At 40.2% G+C, this 19469-nt stretch overlaps 1 protein-coding gene across 3 annotated transcripts in view; it reads left to right on the top strand.

Moving 5' to 3' along the window:
• The window catches only part of LOC126998589 (uncharacterized), a 43983-nt gene extending 38671 nt beyond the window's left edge, over positions 1 to 5312 (top strand). For all 3 annotated transcript variants that reach the window (XM_050860434.1, XM_050860445.1, XM_050860456.1), the window contains one exon: positions 1090 to 5312. In XM_050860434.1, coding sequence (XP_050716391.1) covers positions 1090 to 2401 — 1312 coding nt within the window. In that variant the 3' untranslated portion in view covers positions 2402 to 5312. The remainder of the gene's footprint in view (positions 1 to 1089) is intronic.
• The last annotated feature ends 14157 nt before the right edge of the window (positions 5313 to 19469 follow it).

Here is a 19469-nt window from a genome sequence, read left to right as displayed (position 1 = left end):
AAACTGATAGTAAAGATGAACTACTAAGAGAAAAAATGAGTACAGAGAAAACAGCTTGGTGAGGGGAGGGAGTGAGGGAGTGAGGCTTTCTCACACTGCCTCCCTGCAGGCTGGAAAGGATCAGGTGAAGTGATTTTGGAAGCACACAATGTTCTATGACTGGTTTTACGTAATTTGAGGGCACAGAATCAAAATATGACAGGTGAAACCAGTGCTGCCAATGGTTCAAATTTTCCCAAATCTGAGTGACAAAATTCCCCAAATTGGATAAAAATTCTTCATTTTTAAATAATTTAGTTTGTAACTCATTGGTAGCAATCAAAACAAAGAAAAGTGACAGTGAAAACAGCCCTAAATCCCAATATTATACATTTAAAATCCTTGATACTTAGTGGGACCTGCCAGAACTGGTGCTTCTTAGAGACACGAGGCTACTGCTTTGAGGAGTAAACAAACATGGCGGAGCCTGCAACAGCGGCGGAGGGGTAACGGGTATAAAGTTTGTACCTGCGTACCGCCGGGAACAGCAACAAATGGACCTTTCAAGGGCCCAGTAAACACTCAATTAATAATATTCTGGATGTATATGGATATACATATGAATATTAACACAAAGGGGTATCCTACGTGCACTGTAGTGAAAAGTCATTAATCTCGGACACAGAAAACATAATTAATAAAACTGGAATAACTTAACATCTCTTTCCCTCCCAAACGGAACATTACAGTGTTAAAGTGAGCGAAATAAACCCTAGGTATGATACACATAGGTAACGATCAAAACAAACAAAAGTGACTGTGAAAGCGGCACTTAGTAAGGATCAGACCGCGTATACGCGAGTTTCCATCCGCGTTCGGAGGGGGGTGTCGCAATTACCCTAACCGCGTAGTAAGCGAATCCGTGAACGGTGAGGCCACGAACGGCGGGAGACGTCTGTAAAAAAAATATATATATATATATATATATATATATATATATATATATATATATATATATATATATATATATATATATATATATATATATATATATATATATATATATATGTCTATCTGTCTATTTATATATTTACTGTCTTCCTTTCACAGCCTCAAGAAGATCAGCACCAACTACTACTGGCGTACCATTGCCAAAGATGTCCATGGCTATGTGAAAGTAGAGTGTGCTACATGCGTGGGACAGGCCGCAGCAGCTGCAGCAGGACAGCAAGGTGCCCGGGGTAGGAACGAGGTATTAGAACATGCCAAGTACAGGATCGTGGACCGGGCCATGGAGCAGATTGGTCTGGATGTTATTGGCACCATCCTAGAACCTGGGGCTCCTTCCCCCCCTGGGTCTGGGAGCACTTTCAAGTGTGAAACAGCCTCCACCCCAGCCTCTGCCTTGGTCCTGCCCACCCCGCCTGAACAAACCATGACTCGCTGTGGCTTGGACCTTCTGGGGCCACTCAGTGAAACCCACAAGGGCAGGCGCTATATTGCTATTCTGACAGACTGTGTTACAGGCTGGGCTGAAGCTGTTGCCATCACAGAGGCCACAACTGAAATAGTTGGAGCCTTTCTTGCTGAGGTAGTGGGTCGCCATGGGGCAGTGGAGGAGCTCCTGGTCCGTCCCAGCCAGGAAGAGTTTTGTGTGCGACTCAGTGAACGTCTGTGTGCCCTCATGGGCTTAAATGTGCGTGTGTCCACTGTTGTGGGTGCGCCCAGTAGCTGGCACAACGGTCTTCTCTGTGAAGCTTTGATCAGGCTCAGTGGCAGCCACCGCTACACATGGGACCTGTTCCTTCCACCGGCCCTTCTGTCTTACCGCACCTTTCCCCAGATCGCCAGGCCGGCCTGCCCCTTCACACTACTTTATGGTCGACCGCCACGTCTCCCAGGCCTCACCCCATCACTCCCACCCACCGGGACACAGGATGAAGTGGCTGCATTGACAGATCACATGACTGACTACATTAAGAGTCTGGCTGCTCCTCCACACCACATCTCTGCATCCCTCAGTCAGGCGGGGGGCTGCCTCTCACCTTCATTCCCATCCCCCAACATCCCTTCCAGTGGTCCCTTCCCTCCTCCCCCTCCTCCATCCACCAGCCCAACCAGTCAGACCATAGCCAATTCTACTCTTTCCACTACACACACCACACCTGTATACACCATCCCTGGAACCACTGGAGTTAGCTCACACACCATATGTGCCCCACCACCACCACCACAACCACCACCACCGCAGCCAATACCACCACACTCAGCTGCACCCACCTCTGGACAAATAATAATCCCCACATCAGCCACCAGCCTCCCTGTACACACAGCCACCGATGCAAACACCGGCCACATGGTCATGATACACACGGACGGGAAAACATACTCAGATTCATTCTATGTCATCTGTCCGCAGTAATTGAGTGTGTGTGTGTGTGTGTGTGTGAGAGAGAGAGAGAGAGAGAGAGAGAGAGAGAGAGAGAGAGAGAGAGAGAGAGAGAGAGAGAGAGAGAGAGAAACACACTCTTAATTAAGTACAAACTATGTGGTGTCGCTAATTTGAGTACATAAATCATATCAGTTATTCTTATCATTGGTTTTCTTACTGAATGCATGAATTTGAGTGTTGCTCATGGTGTTGCATTGGGCTGCTCAGATTGACAACCTGACCCATTCCCATATAGTTTTTGGGGTGAAATCTTCTGCCATGAAAAGGGGCTTCAAACATACAGGATAAGGTGCTTATAGTTTTATACAATTATATTAAGGTCAAATAAAGACATTCATTTTCAAGATGGAGACAGGCAAATAGTGGTACGTACATAAAAGTGAACTGGACGAATAACATTTGCTTTCTAGCCATTTAGCTCATGCAGATGTGACGAGTTTCAAAAAGAGGTTGGCACACTCTTGGATGAGTATGGCATGATAATAGGTTTAGAATAGTGCCTTGTGGTAATTAACTGAACTTTTACAAACTCCTATTTATGTTCATGCTAATTGTGTCATTTTATAAATGAAATATTTAGCCAAACACTCACAAAAATTTGAATCATATATATCAGACACCAGCTGCCACCTCGTATCCTTCCATGGACACCAAAAAAGCTCACAAAAGATAATGAAGGTTACTGAGAAAATCGCTGTCTCCATGGAATTAGATCCTGTTAGGTGCATCATCTCATGTGTAATGTATTTTTAAATTCACAAATTTAATTTACATGATTTATGGCATTCTATTTTATTAAATTATTACTTTCGTATCACTTTTTTTTTTTTTTTTTTTGAACTGGGGAAGCTGGATCAGCTCAAACATTCTTTTATTTACCAGAGGAGAGACCTCATCCACAGTGCTTGTCATAATTACATACTTGTGTAAATGTTGAAATATTTGAAAGATGCTTTTAAGGACAAATTTATGGGAGTGACTTTTACAAAGATACTACTTCTCTAGGGTTCTTCTTCTATTCTACTACTCTACTACTACTACTGCTGCTACTACTACTAATAATAATAATAATAATAATAATAATAATAATAATAATAATAATAATAATAATAATAATAATAATAATATGATTCTACTGGTGGTACACATTACCCCTACTTATGGTACAACAACAACTAGCTACAACTACTACTACAACTACTTTTACTACTACTGTACTACTACTACTACTACTACTACTACTACTGCTGCTGCTGCTGCTGCTGCTACTACTACTACTTCTACTGCTGGTGCGATTACAACTTCTGGTAGTACTACTACTACTACTACTACTACGACTACTACTACTACTACTACTACTTCTTCTACTACTACTAGTAAGACGCCATGCATCGCTGGTTAATTTTGATGACCGTAGATGCCGCCGACCACCGCCGCTCAGCTTCAAAATTCTAAAAAAAATATCAGGGATGCCCCCGGTCGACCGGCAGTCTCAAAAAAAAAAAAAAAAAAAACTGCGACTGTGACCGGCGGCACACTTGCGATTGCTGACTGTCACCCGCCGGCAAGCGGGGGCAAACCGCGGGCAGACTGCGGCTGGCTGAGTGGTTATCATACTGGGCCCGCATTCATCGCGCCATGGACAACGTCGATTCGAATCCCCATGCTACCACCTGGGATTTTTCAGTCACCGCCGAGTGGCCTAAGACTACCCACAGGCTCTGATTGCTATCCTGAAGACTACCCATCAACCCGGGCTCTAGAAAAAACCGTCCAAGTGAATAAAAAATGAGTTCCAGGGGGCAGCATAAGCCAAGCTTAACTGGCGCCACTATAAAAATTGCCCGCGCCATGCCGGGCTTAAACCAACCACTAGGCCTCTGAAGGAAGCCTACCGGGGCTTTAGGCAGAGATGTAAAAAAAAAAAAAAAAAAAAAAAAGGCCGGTGGTAGTCCTCTCGTTAACACTTGTGTTTGACCTGGAGATTACCTGCGATTAGGCGACCGGGTCCATGCGCATTAGGATTTTGAACCTTGCCTCTTCTCTGCATCCATGTTCTCACCTACGTTTCCCTTCGTCTCATCTGTATTCCTTTCAATCGTCTATTTTCCAGTAGGAATACAAGCAACAACAAAATTTGTTCACTGGCCACGTCCAATATCACGCACACGGCTAACGAGACGTGAACTATGATGCCCACTTATTTTGCTGTATATGGGTGTTTTTCAAATTACTGAAGCAACGATGGAATTACTTTTCACAGATTCCCAAAGAATGAACAATACAGAGAGAAATGGATTAATCTGTGTAAAAGACAAGATCCAGTTATTGCAAACAGGGCAGTGATATGCATCTTACATTTTGATGCAGTATCTCAAGTATTGTAGTGCCCCGGGATCTTACGGGGACGCTCTTTAACTTTTATAATACTGAATCTTACTTTAAGTTGCATGTGCGTTAACTTACTGAGCATAGCACAAATTAAAGACTTGAATAAACTCCCGCTTAATTGAATGCGAACGACTGTAAAAGGTAGGCTGCCACCACCCCACGATGAGGGTCGGAACCCCCTGCTCAATGGGGAGAAAATAAGACTGATTTTTTTTTTTTTTTTTTTTTTTTACGTCGTTTGCCTGTTGCGCCGGTAGGCATCTTCCTGGTGGGGCCTGATGGTCGGCCCAAGGCTTCTTCCAGGTGGGGCCTGATGGTCGGCCCAGCCCGTTCTGGCGCAGGCGAGTGTTTATAGTGGCGCCATCTTGCATTGGCTCATGCTGCCCCCCGGAACTCGTTCTTGATTCGCTTGGACGGCTTCCTCTGGAGTCCGGGTTGATGGGTGGTCTTCAGGACAGCATGTGGGTAGTTTTAAGCCACTCGGCGGTGACTGAAAAATCCGAGTGGTAGCGTGGGGATTCGAGCCCGCATCGTCCATCACGCGGTGAATGTGAGCCCAGTACGCTACCAGTTCGGCCACCGCCTACTACACTCAACTACGCCGGATGAAAGACGGGAGAAAACAATTGAGGGGGTAGCGTAGACACTGAAGAGGGAGGGAAACGTGAAGGTACGGATTTCCTTGTGTCGTCCGGCTGATCAACTCGTAACCTTAAGATTAAAAGAGGGACAGTAATAAACAGAATAATATAATTACAAGGGGAATTTCACTGGGACATTTGTTACAAAGATAAGATATAATTGTTTGTTCTAGAGCCTAGGCCGGCATTGTGAAATTACAAAAAAAATATAGAGTTACTACTGAGAACCTTACACCCTAACAAACTTCCCTTGTCGAGCCCCCTCCGGGCAATGGGCGGGGCGGGACGACTCCAGGCCGGGCTCGGCGTCCGGCGGCACATGGCGGCCAACTCCCCGCGTCGGCCACACTGTCGTGGGCCGGGCTGGCCTCCCGCTCCGAAAGCCTCTCCGCTGTACGTCTCTCTTGGTATTCACAGTGTTAGGTGTACGTTGAATGTTTAGTGTAATGTTGGGCGTATGTTGAATGTTAAGTGTGGTGTTGGGTTGTTTGACGGGAGGAAATTGGGAAAAATGGGGAGGCAAAATGGTTACGGGGATCGGGCTTCCGGCACACAATAAGGAAAATATCCCACCGCTGCCACCAGTGTAGTGCCCCGGGATCTTACGGGGGCGCTCTTTAACTCCTTTTACTGAATTAGACTGAATTAGAGACTGCATGTGCATTAAATAACTGAGCATAGAACAAATTAAAGACTTGAATATACTCCCGCGTAATTGAATGCGAACGAGGTAGGCTGCCACCACCCCACGATGAGGGTCGGAACCCCCTGCTCAATGGGAAGAAAATAAGACTGATTGACTACACTCAACTACGCCGGTGAAAGACGGGAGAAAACACTTGAGGGGGTAGCGTAGACACTGAAGAGGGAGAGAGACATGAAGGTACTGATTTCCTCGTGTGTCGTCCGGCTGGTCAACTCGTAACCTTAAGATTAAAAGAGGGACAGTAATAAACAGTATAATATAATTACAAGGGGAATTTTACTGAGACATTTGTTACAAAGATAAGATATAATTGTTTGTTCTAGACTCTAAAGCCAAGGCCGGCCTTGTGAAATTACAAAAAAAAATATAAGGAGTTACTACTGAGAACCTTACACCCTAACAAACTTCCCTTGTCGAGCCTATGGCTGCCACACAAGGGTAACAAGGACGCGACTACATATTAGTAATACTTGGGTGATACGTTTGGGGAAACGGAGGGGGGAAGTGTGTGTGTGTGTGTGTGTGTGTGTGTGTGTGTGTGTGTGTATGTGTGAACTGGAGTCGACGAGACGCTCTGACTGGTTACCAACAGGGCCTATAGGGCGGATGAACGGAGACTGGCTTAACTACTTGACACACTGGATATGTAGGTATATATTAATATATTAACACAAGGGAAAGAATGAGAATTTACTGATTTTTTTTTTTTGTGTGTGTGTGTGTGGGGGGTGGGGGGTTGACACGAGCAACGTGAAGGCAGGTCTTACCTAAAGGGCGGATGGACGGAGACTGGCCCGCGGGTCCGGCAAGAGAGAGGGACGCGTTTGTGGTTGAAAATTGGAGTGTCTCAAGGCTTGATTTATGAGGAGGGAGGGTTAAATTAGCTCTCTTTGGGGATCAATTAAGTCGGGAACAAAGGTGGGAGGTAGGGAGGGTTTACAAAAGACTTGAACTAATTGCTTTGGTGAGCAAAATTTAGTAAGAAGGAAAAATGAGGTTGCTAAAGACGCAGCCAACCATAAGCGAAACGGGCATGTGTCTAAACGGTGTCTGCTGGAAAACAGGGAGGGGGGAGGGACTGTAAGGCGACAGGGGGAGGGGGCTACAATTTCATGGCACTACAGTATGAGCTATTTGAGGATTGCTAACATTGTATGTTTCACGTTGCTCGTGTCCCCCCCCCCAAAAAAAAAAAAAAAAAAAAATCAGTAAATTCTCATTCTTTCCCTTGTGTTAATATATTAAATATATTAACGCCTCCTATGGTTGGCTACGTCTTTAGCAACCTCATTTTTCCTCTGGCCTCCGCCACACTGCGGGCAGGCATTCTCCCACTGGTCGCCACACAATTCAGACCTCTTTACAAAGCACTAGTAAACGCTCTGCACCAACAACGCGTTTCCATCTACATTATGGCGCAGTGAGGTACCTGGTGCCAAGATCAAGAGAATAGTCCAGCCTGAGATATAGATAGATAGATAGATAGATAGATACTCGTATGTGTTTGTTTGTTTGTCTGTGTGTGTGTGTGTGTGTGTGTGTGTGTGTGTGTGTGTGTGTGTGTAATGAACCTTCTTATCCAAGTATTTTTTGACATATTCTTACTCGCCGCAATCATCCTCTATTGAACAGTTCTCCTTTCCACCCTGACACACTCTGTAACACCTTATCCTCTTCTACTCAGTCTTTTTTACCCCTAGCTGCCCATTAATTATCTGAATGCTTCAGTTCCTTAATCCTAAATACTAAAGTCACCCATCGAAATCAAAGAAAATGGAGCACACGGGATGCATCTACACCTGTGGTCAGGTGAGGACTGGTGGGTAGGTAGGTTTTAGTCAAAGAAACTATATACCAAGAGATAGTGGTATGTAGTGATTCCTCGGGGGTGCGGAAGTAGCGCCATCTATTGGGGCCCACCAAAAACGTCACTTTTTAGGGGTAGCTTTACTATTTTTGAAATACCTGCTACAGCACCCTATCCAGCCTTTACTTGTTTTTTCATTATTGTAAAATGATTTACTAATGGGGTAAAGAAAAATATATTTGTTCTTATGTTTTATTAGGTATTATCAACATTATCAATTTGTTATTTTAGGAAAAAATATGGTGTAGAAAGCATTTCCTAATATATATATATATATATATATATATATATATATATATATATATATATATATATATATATATATATATATATATATATATATATATATATATATATATATATATATATATATATATATATATATATATATATATATATATATATATATATATATATATATATATATATATATATATATATATATATATATATATATATATATATATATATATATATATATATATATATATATATATATATATATATATATTTTTTTTTACGTTGTTGCCTATTGCGCCGGTAGGCATCTTCCCGGTGGGGCCTGATGGTCAGCCCAAGGCTTCTTCCAGGTGGGTTTTGATGGTCGGCCCAGCCCGTTCTGGCGCAGGCGAGTGTTTATAGTGGCGCCATCTTGCATTGGCTCATGCTGCCCCCCGGAACTCGTTCTTGATTCGCTTGGACGGCTTCCTCTAGAGTCCGGGTTGATGGGTGGTCTTCAGGACAGCATGTGGGTAGTTTTAAGCCACTCGGCGGTGACTGAAAAATCCGAGTGGTAGCGTGGGGATTCGAACCCGCGTCGTCCATCACGCGGTGAATGTGGGCCCAGTACTCTACCAGCTCGGCCACCGCCTACCCTAAAATATATATATATATATATATATATATATATATATATATATATATATATATATATATATATATATATATATATATATATATATATATATATATATATATATATATATATATATATATATATATATATATATATATATATATATATATATATATATATATATATATATATATATATATATATATATATATATATATATATATATATATATATATATATATATATATATATATATATATATATATATATATATATATATATATATATATATATATATATATATATATATATATATATATATATATATATATATATATATATATATATATATATATATATATATATATATATATATATATATATATATATATATATATATATATATATATATATATATATATATATATATATATATATATATATATATATATATATATATATATATATATATATATATATATATATATATATATATATATATATATATATATATATATATATACAAGGGTTGGTGATTTTTAGATTTTTTAAAAAGAATAAAAATAATCATTGATTTTTAATTTTATTGATTTTTATTATATATATATATATATATATATATATATATATATATATATATATATATATATATATATATATATATATATATATATATATATATATATTTATCCTGTTGAGTCATAGGTTATTAAGTTCAAGTTTATGGCCTGTAAGTCTGAACACAGTCAAGGATCCAGATACATACTCGTTCAGTAGTTGTTTGTAGTTGGTACAGTACCAGGTTTAGGACAGATATAGTTGCCTGAAGTTGTCATTTTCATGACAACATATTATATTATTACCATAGAGAAGAATATCTACTTTTATTCTGTCACTGTTTGGTTGGTTGCTAACTTTGGCTATTTTTATGATACATTGGCTGCCAAGTTAGTAAAGACTAAAGGAGGCTGATTTTATACCTTGTAAAAAACATATGGCAAGTTGGCAACATTAGAGCAAGAGAATATAATAATGTAGGAATTTTTTTTTTTTTAATATACCTTGAAGAGAATAAATAAATCATTGCATATGAATAGCTTGTTTTACTTTACCATCTTTGGAGCACATCATTTAACTTATGGAATACTTTTAGTTAAAAAAATCTTTAAAAAAATAAAAATCATGATTTTTTTTAGTAAAATAATCAATGATTTAATCATTTGATTAATACAATTTGATTTAATCATTGCCAACCCTGATATATAGATACATACCGTACACACACACACACACACATATATATATATATATATATATATATATATATATATATATATATATATATATATATATATATATATATATATATATATATATATTTTTTCTTTTTCTTTCTTTCTTTCTTTTACATTAATGTTTCAGATTTGTGCTAATATGGTAAAGAAATTTCTCGATTGGTTGCCTCAGATTTTGTTGATATCACAGGGTGGTGTTAGGAACCTGGGTGGGAGTGAGGTGTGTGAAGCTGTCAGCTTTGGATGAACGGGGCACAGTGACATGGCCACCGATCTAGTTTGCTGGCGTCACTCAGCACAATACAGCATGGTATTGACACGTTCTCTATGTGTATAACTGTGGACAACACGCCTTACATTTAAAATGATGCCACCATATTTCACATAAGCGGTCTTCAAAACCTTTTCAATGACTCGATGAATGAAGTTACATAAGTAAAATCTACTGGTACCGAGTGACGGCAAAATATGCTTCAAAATGTAGCGTCGATTCTAATTTCAGTGCATGAAATTACTGCAACTTAACACGTACTCCATACTTTGTACCTCGGTACTGCCCACCTATGCGTACTTGCATTTAATAAATACGGCACGGGTTAATTTATGTACGTACTGTATATGAAATTTGTCGAGACTTACTGGACCAATTAATGAAGACAAACAGCATCGTCATAACCACCAACATTAACGACGATGACCCCGACGACGTCCCCGCCGCCGACTGGAGGAGAAAAATACACAACCATTAATTAGTAGCATTGGTATTGTGTACGTGTTATAAAATGGTCCAAAAGAAATGTGTGTGTGTGTGTGTGTGTGTGTGTGTGTGTGTGTGTGTGTGTGTGTGTGTGTGTGTGTGTGTTTGTAATAAAATAATAATAATTAATGGTTTATTCATTTGTTGGAAGCCATTAGGCTGAACATATACAAAGTACGATGAGATTTATGCTATGAGTAATGGAGGAAGTGGGGAAGGGTGGTTGGGGTGTGTGGAGTGTAGTGTGTCTGTGTGTTTGTGTGTGTGTGTGTGTGTTTGTGTGTGTGTGTGTGTGTGTGTGTGTGTGTGTGTGTGTGTGTGTGTGTGTGTGTAATAAAATAATAATAATTAATGGTTTATTAATTTGTTGGAAGCCATTAGGCTGAACATATACAAAGTACGATGAGATTTATGTTATGAGTAATGGGGGAAGTGGGGAAGGGTGGTTGGGGTGTGTGGAGTGTAGTGTGTGTGTGTGTGTGTGTGTGTGTGTGTGAGAGAGAGAGAGAGAGAGATTTACATAGAATTTACATAGAAAATCAGACCACACAGACCCCATGGTCCAGACTTGGTGGTCTGTCCTTAAACCTAAGTGATTTTACATTAATCAGAAGACTCCAAAACGTTGCATTTCTACTCTAGTTGATATTAAGTTCAAGGAAGTGACGGTCGAGCTTATTTTTGAAGGAGTCAATCGTGTTACACTGGACCACTGATGGTGGGAGCTTATTCCATTCTCGCACTACAACGTTGGTGAAGAAAAATTTGGTGCAGTCTGAATTTACTTGTCTACATCTGAGTTTTACGCCATTGTTCCTCGTGCGCAAAGTGTCATCGATCATAAACAATGTTGATCTGTCTACATTCGTGAAACCATTAAGTATTTTAAAATATTCGATCAGTTTTCCTCGGAGGCGACGTTTCTCAAGAGAGAACATGTTAAGGGTAGAAAGCCTTTCTTCGTAGGATTTGTTGCGCAAGGAAGGGATAATTTTCGTTGCCCGACGCTGAACACCTTCTAATTTAGCAATATCCTTTGCATGGTGGGGAGACCAAAACTGTACCGCATATTCCAAGTGGGGTCTGACTAAACTGTTGTAGAGCAGAGTATTACATCTTTATTCTTAAATAAAAAGTTTCTTTTAATGAAGCCCAACATTCTGTTCGCTTTATTTGCTGCATCGATGCATTGCTGTGAGAATTTGAGGTTTGACGCTATTTTGACCCCCAAGTCCTTGACGCATTGAACGCTTTTGAGTTTAACGCCGCGCATTTCGTAATCAAATTTCTTATTCCTCGTTCCAACTTGAAGGACCTGGCACTTGTCTACGTTAAAGGGCATCTCCCATCTATCCGACCAAGCTGAAATTTTGTGCAAATCCTCTTGGAGGCTTTGCCTGTCTTCGTCAGTGAGAACCGAGTTACCAATCTTTGTGTTGTCTGCAAATTTACTAATGCGGTTATTGAGTCCAACATCCACATCGTTGATGTAAATAATGAAGAGCACTGGGCCAAGAACCGAGCCCTGAGGGACGCCACTAGTGACCGGCGCCCACTCTGAGTTAAATCCGTCAATCACTACTCTTTGTTGTCTGTTGCTCAACCAATTCGCGATCCATTGGTTTACCTAACCGTCAATACCTATTTGCTTTAATTTGTAAAGTAATTTATGATGCGGGACTTTATCAAACGCTTTCTGGAAATCAAGATAGACTACGTCCAGTGATTTGGTTACGTCATAAACAGTGAAGAGGTCGTTATAAAAGGTTAATAGATTTGATAGGCAGGATCTTTTGTTTCGGAAGCCATGTTGTGAGTCCCCAATTAATGAGTGGCTTTCAAGGTAACTCACAATTTTGTCTTTAATTATGCCCTCAAGTAGCTTACCTACAACCGAAGTTAGACTAATGGGCCTATATATATATATATATATATATATATATATATATATATATATATATATATATATATATATATATATATATATATATATATATATATATATATATATATATATATATATATATATATATATATATATATATATATATATATATATATATATATTCACGTCCTTATGGATATCTTCTTGTTGATTTGGGTATAAATACTCCTGAATCCCTACAGTTTCGCTCAAACATTGTTGGAGAGCCTCCCAGGTGAACGCATATTCCAATAGTGAACTCCAGGATAAGGGAACTCTTACACGTTCTATACTCCCAACATTACGAACCCTATGGTTTAAGCTCTCAGCTACTTCTGATCTTACTCTCTTAAGCCTTTGCAGCTGCTTTCTTAAACCCTCGAAGTCCGCCTTCCTGAAGTCAGGTATTAAGCGTTGTTTCTGCTGACTCTATCCTCCCATTTAATATTAAATCTAATTTCCTTATGATCACTGTTACCTAATGAACCCCCAACCTCAATGTTGCTTATTATGTCCTCTTTATTAGTTAACAACAAATCCAAAATATTTTCTTTCCTCGTTGGTGTTCTAATTAACTGCTTAAGGAAACTATCCTACGGCGGGGAAATGAAAAAGAACCATGCAGCATGGAAAAACTGCATGGAAATTTGTGTGCCTGTGAGAACAAGACAACGCTTGCTGAGCACCCAATGATGATCACAAGACTAAGATTCCCACCTGCGGGATATACTGTGAAATTTATTAATCATGCTAAAGCATATGAGCCATCTTATTTAGCATTCTATGACTTTGAGAGTATTCTCATAAAACCTTCTTCGAATGGGTGTAAAGAGATATCACTTTGCCATAGCGTATGCTTACATTATAGTGAATAGAAACGGAGAAACAGTAGAAAGCGGATCCTATTGTGGAAGTAATGCTGTAAACCATTTTAGCTGAACCCACACTGTTTTGTATATAGAACGAACTTACATTAGCTGAACTCACACTGTTTTGTATATAGAACGAACTTACATTAGCTGAACTCACACTGTTTTGTATATAGAACGAACTTACATTAGCTGAACCACACTGTTTTGTATATAGAACGAACTTATATTAGCTGAACTCACACTGTTTTGTATATAGAACGAACTTACATTAGCTGAACTCACACTGTTTTGTATATAGAACGAACTTACATTAGCTGAACTCACACTGTTTTGTATATAGAACGAACTTACATTAGCTGAACTCACACTGTTTTGTATATAGAACGAACTTACATTAGCTGAACTCACACTGGTTTGTATATAGAACGAACTTACATTAGCTGAACTCACACTGTTTTGTATATAGAACGGTCTTACATTAACTGAACCCGCACTGTTTTGTATATAGAACGAACTTACATTAGCTGAACTCACACAGTTTTGATTATAGAACGAACTTACATTAGCTGAACTCACACTGTTTTGTATAAAGAACGAACTTACATTAGCTGAACTCACACTGTTTTGAATATAGAACGAACTTACATTAGCTAAACTCACACTGTTTTGAATATAGAACAAACTTACATTGGCTGAACCCACACTCCTGGAAGAAGTTAAAATTTTCTAAAGGCTACAATAAAATCAATATGACCGATGAAGATACGGCACGTCACAATGAACAAACTCACTGTCTTCTCTGTAAATACGGGTTTTAAAAGGTAAAGGAGTAAAACATCATGACCATGTAAAATCAGGAAACAATTACATTGAAGCTTATTGTAATAGATGCAACCTTCAAATGAAAAAAATCACAAATTGCAGCGCACTCTCATTGCACATAATGCGGATTACGACATGACGTTAATCCAGCGTGAATTAACGCTACCTGACTTTGAAAATCAAACTAAGACCAAAACATTCAGTTTACAAATACCATGAAGTCATCATAAATGACTTGAGATTTATTGACGTGTATGTCTTTATGTCTGGTTCACTCGCGGCTTTAGCGAACCAATTCATCAGCAATGGGAACGAACTCATACACACAACAGATGTTGAAAGATGTGCCAGCACCTGCGTTACCATTATTGATCAAGGGAAAGCAGGTTTTTTGTTATGACTATATGGATTCGATGGAACGACTTTCTGAGACACGTCTTCCATCCCGCGAAGATTTTTTCAATTCGCTTCAAGAAGCAGGACTTTCCGAAAGTGATTATAAAGATGCTCAGAATGTTTGGAAAGTAGCTGGGTGTCAGAGCCTGATGGACTATTTGTTGCTTTATGTAAAAGTGGATGTTGGCCTTCTATGCGATGTCTTCGTAGAGTGGAGAGGTATTTTGAAAACCCAGTGGAGGTTGGATATTGTAAATTATGTTAGCCTGCCAGGATTTGCCTATGACTCTTTTCTGTTAAAACACAGCAGCAATTAGAGGTGCTTAATAGCCCAGACATATATCATTGCATTCAAACAAATGTGCGTGGGGGCTACACAAGTGTTGTGCGTCGTTTTGTACGCACCAATAACATCTACACGAACCCTCAGTTTAATCTAAAACATGATAGAAACACTTTCCTTTCATATCTTGACTTCAACAGTCTTTATCCCACTGTAATGCAAGAGAAGTTACCATGTGGAGATATGAGAAAACTAGATGAGACAGAAATGCACTGGTTTTTAAGCGGGAGGGGAGCTAGGTCAATCAAGCAACCGATGTCGATTTTGGATACCTCATTCTGTGCGATACTGTAGCTGTCTCACGTGAAGTCATTGAGAAAACGGATGACCTCCCACTGACCATCAGAAGACACAATATCATCAATAGAGATATATCGTCAGCCGCACACGAATGGTATGAAGAAAACCGTCCAATACCGTGTAAGAACATAAAACTGATTGGAACACATGTTGCTCAGGAGAAAATGCTGTTTGCTCTGTCCCTCCTTAAACTGCTTATTCAACTAGGCCGGGTTGTTAAAAAGTGCATGCTATTTATATGTTTAAGCAAAAGCACTTTCTTGCGGACTTCATTCAGGATAACATAGAAGCCCGCAAAAGTGCTACTTGCCCTATCAAGAAAACTGCAATCAAGTGTATTTCAAACAGCATTTTTGGTCGATTCCTGATGAACGCGGCCAAATATAGTGAAGACGTAGATATTGTCACCAACCGCGAAAAATTTTTGAAGCTGGTCCGAAGTCCTTACTTTAAACGTGTTGTACCCTTCAATGATGGTCATGTAGTTGTAGTTCGACATAAGAAATATTCACAGGTGAATCATCCAAACTACATTGGCTACTACATCCTAGAGCTGTCCAAGCTGCGACTATATGATTTCTTTTACAGTATCATGAACGCTCATTACGGAGATCGGGCGAAACTAGTGTATTGTGACACTGATTCCTTAATAACAGAAACTGAAACTCCTGATCTATTAACAGAGTACTCGCAGGAACCCTTTAAAAGCTATATAGACACAAGTAACTTTAGCTCCTCACATTCCTTGTACAACACAGACAACAAAGGCAAGCTCGGATTTCTCAAGTCTGAAGCGAGGGAAAGAACCATCTCAGAATTTGTAGGTGTAAGACCAAAGTGCTACTCCATCCTCTTGGCAGACGGTGACCGGTTGAGTTCAGGTAAGAGCGTTCCAAAGCTCATAAAGAAAAAAAAATGCTCATCAGCGATACAAAGACGTCCTATTCCAGAAGCAAACATTTACCTTTGGCTATCAGGGATTCACAGTGCGCAATGGACGAATGAGTACAGTAAAATATCCCAAGAGAGGGATATCTGTAGTTGAGGACAAAAGATACTACATTAGCACCTTGGAGTCACGGTCTTACGGTCATCCCGATAATTCTACAGGGGAAGAGGAGGAGGAGGAAGAGAAGGAGGCTGTAATCATAATTTGACCAAATTCCAATAAACATTGAGTTAGTTTGACTTGTTTATATGCCCTTTATAAAAAAATGGATGAAAAAAAAAACAATAATTGTCTTAAAGTTTATTCGATTTGTGGAAACATGTAGATAAAACGCTTCTATGTTTCGATCTGGCTCATATAAAAAAAAAAAAGACTCGCGAAATGTGCGCGGCGGCGGCAGCAGCGGACGCTGCGGCGACATCGTGCGACGACAGGATGCGACAGGATTGCGTGGGCTCGGGGTGGGGCGGGGCGGGGCGGGGCGGCAGCACGCGTCTTTAACCTTTTCCGTGATTATAATCTCGTGGTCATTCGAGGCTTACGATCTTATCTTAACCCTTCAAGTACCCCCTCTCCCGTCACCCCCCCCCCCCTCCCTGCTGGGCACCCCTACTCCCGTCACCCTCCCGCTTCCGTACCCCCACCCTGAGAGGGGTGGGGGTGGGGTGGGGTGGGGTGGGGGGGGGGGGCGAGGGGTGTGGGGGGGGGGTTGGTGAAAAGGTAAAAGAGATGGTAGGGGGGGGTCCAGATATCCCCTCTTCCGTAACCCCCCCGCTGACTCCCCAACCCCCACTTCCAGTCCCCCCCCGCCGAGGCTACCCCCACTTCCGTACATTTGTTACTACTTAGGATGTCACACTGGCCCTGTGTCCCCGAGTAGCGGGTTCTAACTACCACCAGCTCAGTGACAGAGGTGACCGTGATGAGCGGCGACGCAATGTGCAGCACTGACGTTTGCCCTTAAATTTACTTTTACCTTAATAGGCCAAGGGCTACCGTAACCCCCCTCCCCCCCTTGGGGATTTTCGGCCACTAGTATTTTTGGATACCCCTAGGTGTGCCATTTATGAATCTGCTTGTCTGCACTTAGATTAGCGGTGGGTAAGGGCATGGGGCAATGTCAAAGTTAGGGGTGTATTTGTACGCTATTGATTTTAGGGTTAGGGGAAATATGAATATCGATATCTTCATTACTTATAATCAAAGAACAATACATTATGGCTCAAAATGATCGGCTTTATGCCCTCTTTCAATTAAAATCAACAATATGCAAGAAACAGGTCACCAGAGGTTAAAAAGGTCAAGGAAAGAGAATGCATCTTACAGTGTTATCCACATTGAAAAAATACAGAAATTGAGGCATAGTAAACAGTTTTTCATGATTTATTACTGAGAAAAATATGGTTTACAGTTATATTGATATAAGTAACATGCCCAAAAATACTTTTGTAGCTCATTCTTAAAGGTACTGTAGAGAATGTTTAGCCGGTCATGGTATAAAACTGTTCTAATGGATAATTACCAATATTTATGCGTTTATACAATTTATTCCTCCATGCCTAAAAGTTTGCTAGTCCACCTTCATCCTGTGTTAAGGTGCGTTCCCACCAAACCATTCAATTCAATTCCATTCCATTCAATTCATTGTCATTCATGAGTGGCTATGATGGATCACGTTAATTCCTATGTAAGCGTTCCCACCGGGTCATTCAATTCAATTCCATTCCATTCAATTCCTGGCCATTCTCATTCAATGATGCATCTGGTTCCATTTTTCTCTCTTGAATGACAATCATTCGACTATAATATATAATAATTTTGCAGGTAGCGCCATGTATATTGTCTAATATTTATATTTTTCTGCTAATTTTCATAACTTAATATTCGTGTAAGAAACAATCTGCAATTATCTATATTAATTACAGGTCTATTACGTGTTTGGTTCTCGTATTGAACGTGTTCAGTTGTCGTTGCCATCACAGAGCAACCGCTTCAGTTGTGAGTGAGTGTGTGTGTAGAGTATCACTTCTGTAATTTTATGGGGAAACATCAGTCCTAACATCGGTGTTATTGTGATGGTTTTTTGAAAAGATGTATTGAGTGATGGTTAGGGGTAGAATTCATAGAAGTGATGGTGTTTGCTTACCTTTGTTAGATGAGTAAATCACAGAGTGTCCGTATGGTATCACTGTCAGAGGTACACTTATCTAGTCCCCCATCCATTTTCCTTTATATATATTTCTGCGAAGCGCTTCGCAGAAATATATATAAAGGAAAAATGAATGAAATAAAAATACAAGAATCCTCACTCGTACCATCCACATATTCCTTCGTTTCCTACGCCTTCTACGCCGCTGCAACAACAACAATGTTATTCGTGCTAGGTCACTGACGTCCATCTCGCACGAAGGCTTATTGCATACTAGATGACCTGAATGAAAAGTAAGCTGATGGCGTTGGTTGGAACGGTGTTCATTCAAAAAGAATTGAATGACGTGAATTGAATGGAATGGAATTGAATTGAATGGTTTGGTGGGAACGCACCCTTAGACACCAGGGTCACAAACCCTCCTCCTCCTCTTCCTGGTTCTCCCTTTCCTTCTTCTCATCATCTTCCTCATCCTCCTCAAAGATCACGTCATACGTATTCTCCATCTCATCATCTTCGCTATCATCCTGGTCCTCCTGATCTCGTTGTTCAACCAGAATATCAGTTAATTCCTGAGGCATCAAATCCCCATCAGTCCATTTGATTGTCAAGCATCCATCTTCTGTTTCCCAACTATGGCCATGCAACAGGTTGAGGAATACGCTGCGTTGCCTGATCCGCTCGATACCAAATAAGGGTCTGGTAGCTGGCTCTCCTGACATGCTGTCTCAATGAGTCTCTATAAGGTGGAAGGACGCTCATGTCTGTGC

Source organism: Eriocheir sinensis, chromosome 2 (assembly GCF_024679095.1).
Source record: "Eriocheir sinensis breed Jianghai 21 chromosome 2, ASM2467909v1, whole genome shotgun sequence".
Taxonomy (NCBI): Eukaryota; Metazoa; Arthropoda; class Malacostraca; order Decapoda; family Varunidae; genus Eriocheir; species Eriocheir sinensis.
The sequence above is the reverse complement of the archived record's forward strand: the minus strand, read 5'-3'. Positions and strand labels throughout refer to the sequence as shown.